The sequence below is a fragment of the Alligator sinensis genome, unplaced genomic scaffold, assembly GCF_000455745.1.
Source record: "Alligator sinensis unplaced genomic scaffold, ASM45574v1 scaffold324_1, whole genome shotgun sequence".
NCBI lineage: Eukaryota > Metazoa > Chordata > Crocodylia > Alligatoridae > Alligator > Alligator sinensis.
The window spans coordinates 1,950,595-1,953,660 of NW_005842188.1; the positions used below are offsets into that span (position 1 = coordinate 1,950,595).

Below are 3,066 nucleotides of genomic sequence, written 5' to 3' on the forward strand. Positions count from 1 at the left end.
GCAGCCCCCTGCCCGCTGCCAGCGGTTGCAGCATGAGGCACCGGGGGGCTCCTTTCTCCCCGCCCCTCTCAGTACCACCTTGTAACCTGGCCCTGCTGCCAGGCTGGCAGTGGGGTAGGTTACAAGCTGGTGCTGAGCACGGGGAAAAGTGACCCCTTGCCCGCCCCATGGCCAGCACCCTGCGCTGCAGCCACCTGCAGCCCGCACGAGGATGCCTGTACCTGCTCCAGACAGCCCTGCGTGGGCTGCGAGTGGCTGCAGCAGCGAGCCCGGGCCATGGGGTGGGCAAGGGGCCACTTTTCCCCAAGCTCAGCACCAGCTTCTTCCCTGCTAGTGAACCTGCGAGTGCTGCCCCCCACCTGTAGTGCAGGGCTGGGGGGCACTGGGTGTGAGTGGGCAGGGAGCCAGCAGGAGCACGGGGCCCGCACCAGCGTCCTGGGGCCAGTGGCGGGGGGGTTGGGGAGGTGGGGCACAGAGCAGGGTGGCAGGAGCGTGGGGTCCCAGCTGGTAGGGGCTTTATGGAGCCAGGCCAGCTCACCCCCCTCCCTGCTGGTGCAGCCCAGCCTGGCTCCAGACGCTTGCTGGCATTTGCCCGGCTCTGGACCCCACTGGTGCTGGCCCTGGGACATCGGTCCCAAGATGGTGACCAGAGGGCGGGGCACCTGTCAAGGGGCGGGGCTACCCATGCGGCCCTTGACAGCCTGCCAAAACTGGGTAAGCGGCTCTCCACCCAAAATAACTGCCTGCCCCTGCCTTAGTAGAAACAAAACTAGAGTTCAAGAATTCCTGAATCCCGGTCTTATACTGAAACTACTATACCACCTCCATCCAAGTTGCTACCTTTCTTCCAGGAAACAGTGGAATAGAGAAAATGAAACACAAGATCTGTGGCTTCTCTATTTTCATGATTCCCCTTATAATTCTAAACATAGATCATTTGTCTGGTTAAAGAGAATTCTGAACTAAACATCTGGTTTCCCTTACCATTCTAAACTGTCTACTAGGCAAAACATCTCTTATCGAGGATTTGGAAACAGAAACAAAATGACAGATATTAAGCCTGCAGCTGTTCCAAGGTTAGTTTACTTCAAAAAAATTATGGGACCCAACAGTTTTCATGCTACATTAGAGATTTTACACTGAAACACAGCACATGCAGAGAACAAGCTATTTCAAGTAGAAGAGGACTTGTTAGTAAGTTGCATTATCAGCCATTAAACATGTTCCAGTCACCTTGGACTTGATATCTCTGTGCAGAACACGTTTGTCATGAATGTGCTTCACCCCCAGGCACAACTGTACAAACCAGCCAAGGATCTGCAAAGTGTTACAAGAGTAAAATGACATGTATTATGCACACTTTAATGATGGAATAAAAAATGAAGAGAGAAAGCAAATAACAAACATAATGTATTAACAATATCTACAGCAGTGGTTCGCAATTTGGGTGTGATGGCACCTCGGGGTGCTGCTTGACCCCCTTGAGGGTGCCATGATGTCCCTTACACAGGGCTGTGGCATGTATGTGAGCTTCTCCTGCATCAGCATTCTCTGATAACCTTAAACCAGGCAGGAGAGCTGGCTTGTATTGCAGTCCTTCCCAGTCTACCTCCTCCGATGCTCCTACTGAAAATAGAGGCGCACAGGACAGTTTTATCTCTCCCATTCACTTCTGTTTCTGTGGAATACCATGCAGAGTGAAGGGGGAACACAAGCTAGCTTTCCTGCCTGCTTTAGGGTTATCAAAGAGCCCTAATGCAGGAGGTCACAGCCCTTCCCTGTCTGGCTGTACACAAAAGGTGCAAGGCAGTAGCACCAGCTGAAAACAACTGAGGTAAGTTGAGGAAAATAGTTCTCAACTGGAGATGCTGCCATATTCAAAAAGGTTGTGGAGGGGTGCCCTGACTCTGAAATGGCTGAGAACCACTGGTCTAGAGCCTCCCAAGTCAACCAGTCATAAATTTAAGGTGACTGTGGACTACACTACATAAAGATTTAACTGCTAATATATGTGACATTTTAATGTGTCAGGTAAGATGCTCATTATTAGCATAAAATGAGGTGTACAGCCAGTGGAGAACACTGTTTTGTTCAACGAATTATGTGCACTATAAGTTATGATTTCATAGTCAATTGGAATATTTAAACTGTAACAAGATATTACATTCTTTTTAAAAGAATAAATGTTCTTTTTCAATATACTTAACAGACTTTTGAGAAATAGTCTGGTATTCTAGCAACTGTAGATAAACATTCTGGCGTCCAGTTTTAACCAAAAAGATGATCGGGGATGATGCTCAAAGGCAACCTGCACGGTTTCATTAGGGGCAGGTCATGTCAGACCAACCTGATTGCCTTTTACGATCAGGTCACAAAAGCATTGGATGCAGGTGTCGCCATGGATGTAGTCTTTCTGGACTTCAGCAAGGCCTTTGACACTGTCTCCCGCCCCCATCCTCATTAAAAAACTAGGCGACTGTGGCATCGATGCCTACACGGTTAGATGGATTGCTAATTGGCTGAAGGGTTGTACTCAGAGGGTGGTGGTGGATGGGTGGGGGAAACTTTCAACCTGGGGGAAAGTGGGCAGCGGAGTCCCCCAGGGCTCGGTCCTTGGGCCCGCACTGTTCAATCTCTTTATCAGTGATTTGGACGACAGGGTGAAAAGCAACCTGTTTAAATTTGCTGATGATACCAAAATTTGGGGTGAGGTGGGCACACTAGTAGGGAGGGAAAGACTGCAGAAAGACCTGGATAGGTTGCAAGGGTGGGCTAACAAAAACAGGATGTGTTTCAATACTGACAAGTGCAAGGTGCTGCACTTGGGCAGTAGTAACCAGCAGCACACTTATAAGATGGGAAACTCCCTTCTTGAGAGCAGGGAGGCAGAAACGGATCTTGGAGTCATCATTGACTCCAAGATGAAAGTGGGCCGACAATGCGAGGTCATGGTCGGCAGGGCTAATCGGACCCTATCGTGCATCCACAGGTGCATCTCAAGTAGGGCCAAGGAGGTGATCCTCCCCCTCTACGCGACACTGGTCAGGCCACAGCTGGAGTACTGTA

General features: G+C 50.0%; 1 protein-coding gene across 4 annotated transcripts in view; it reads right to left on the reverse strand.

Annotated features, from left to right (window-relative positions):
• NEK3 (NIMA related kinase 3) overlaps positions 1-3,066 on the reverse strand; it is a 20,902-nt gene that overhangs the window by 12,953 nt on the left and 4,883 nt on the right. For all 4 annotated transcript variants that reach the window (XM_014521152.2, XM_025207201.1, XM_014521151.2 and 1 more), the window contains one exon: positions 1,234-1,317. In XM_014521152.2, coding sequence (XP_014376638.1) covers positions 1,234-1,317 — 84 coding nt within the window. The remainder of the gene's footprint in view (positions 1-1,233; positions 1,318-3,066) is intronic.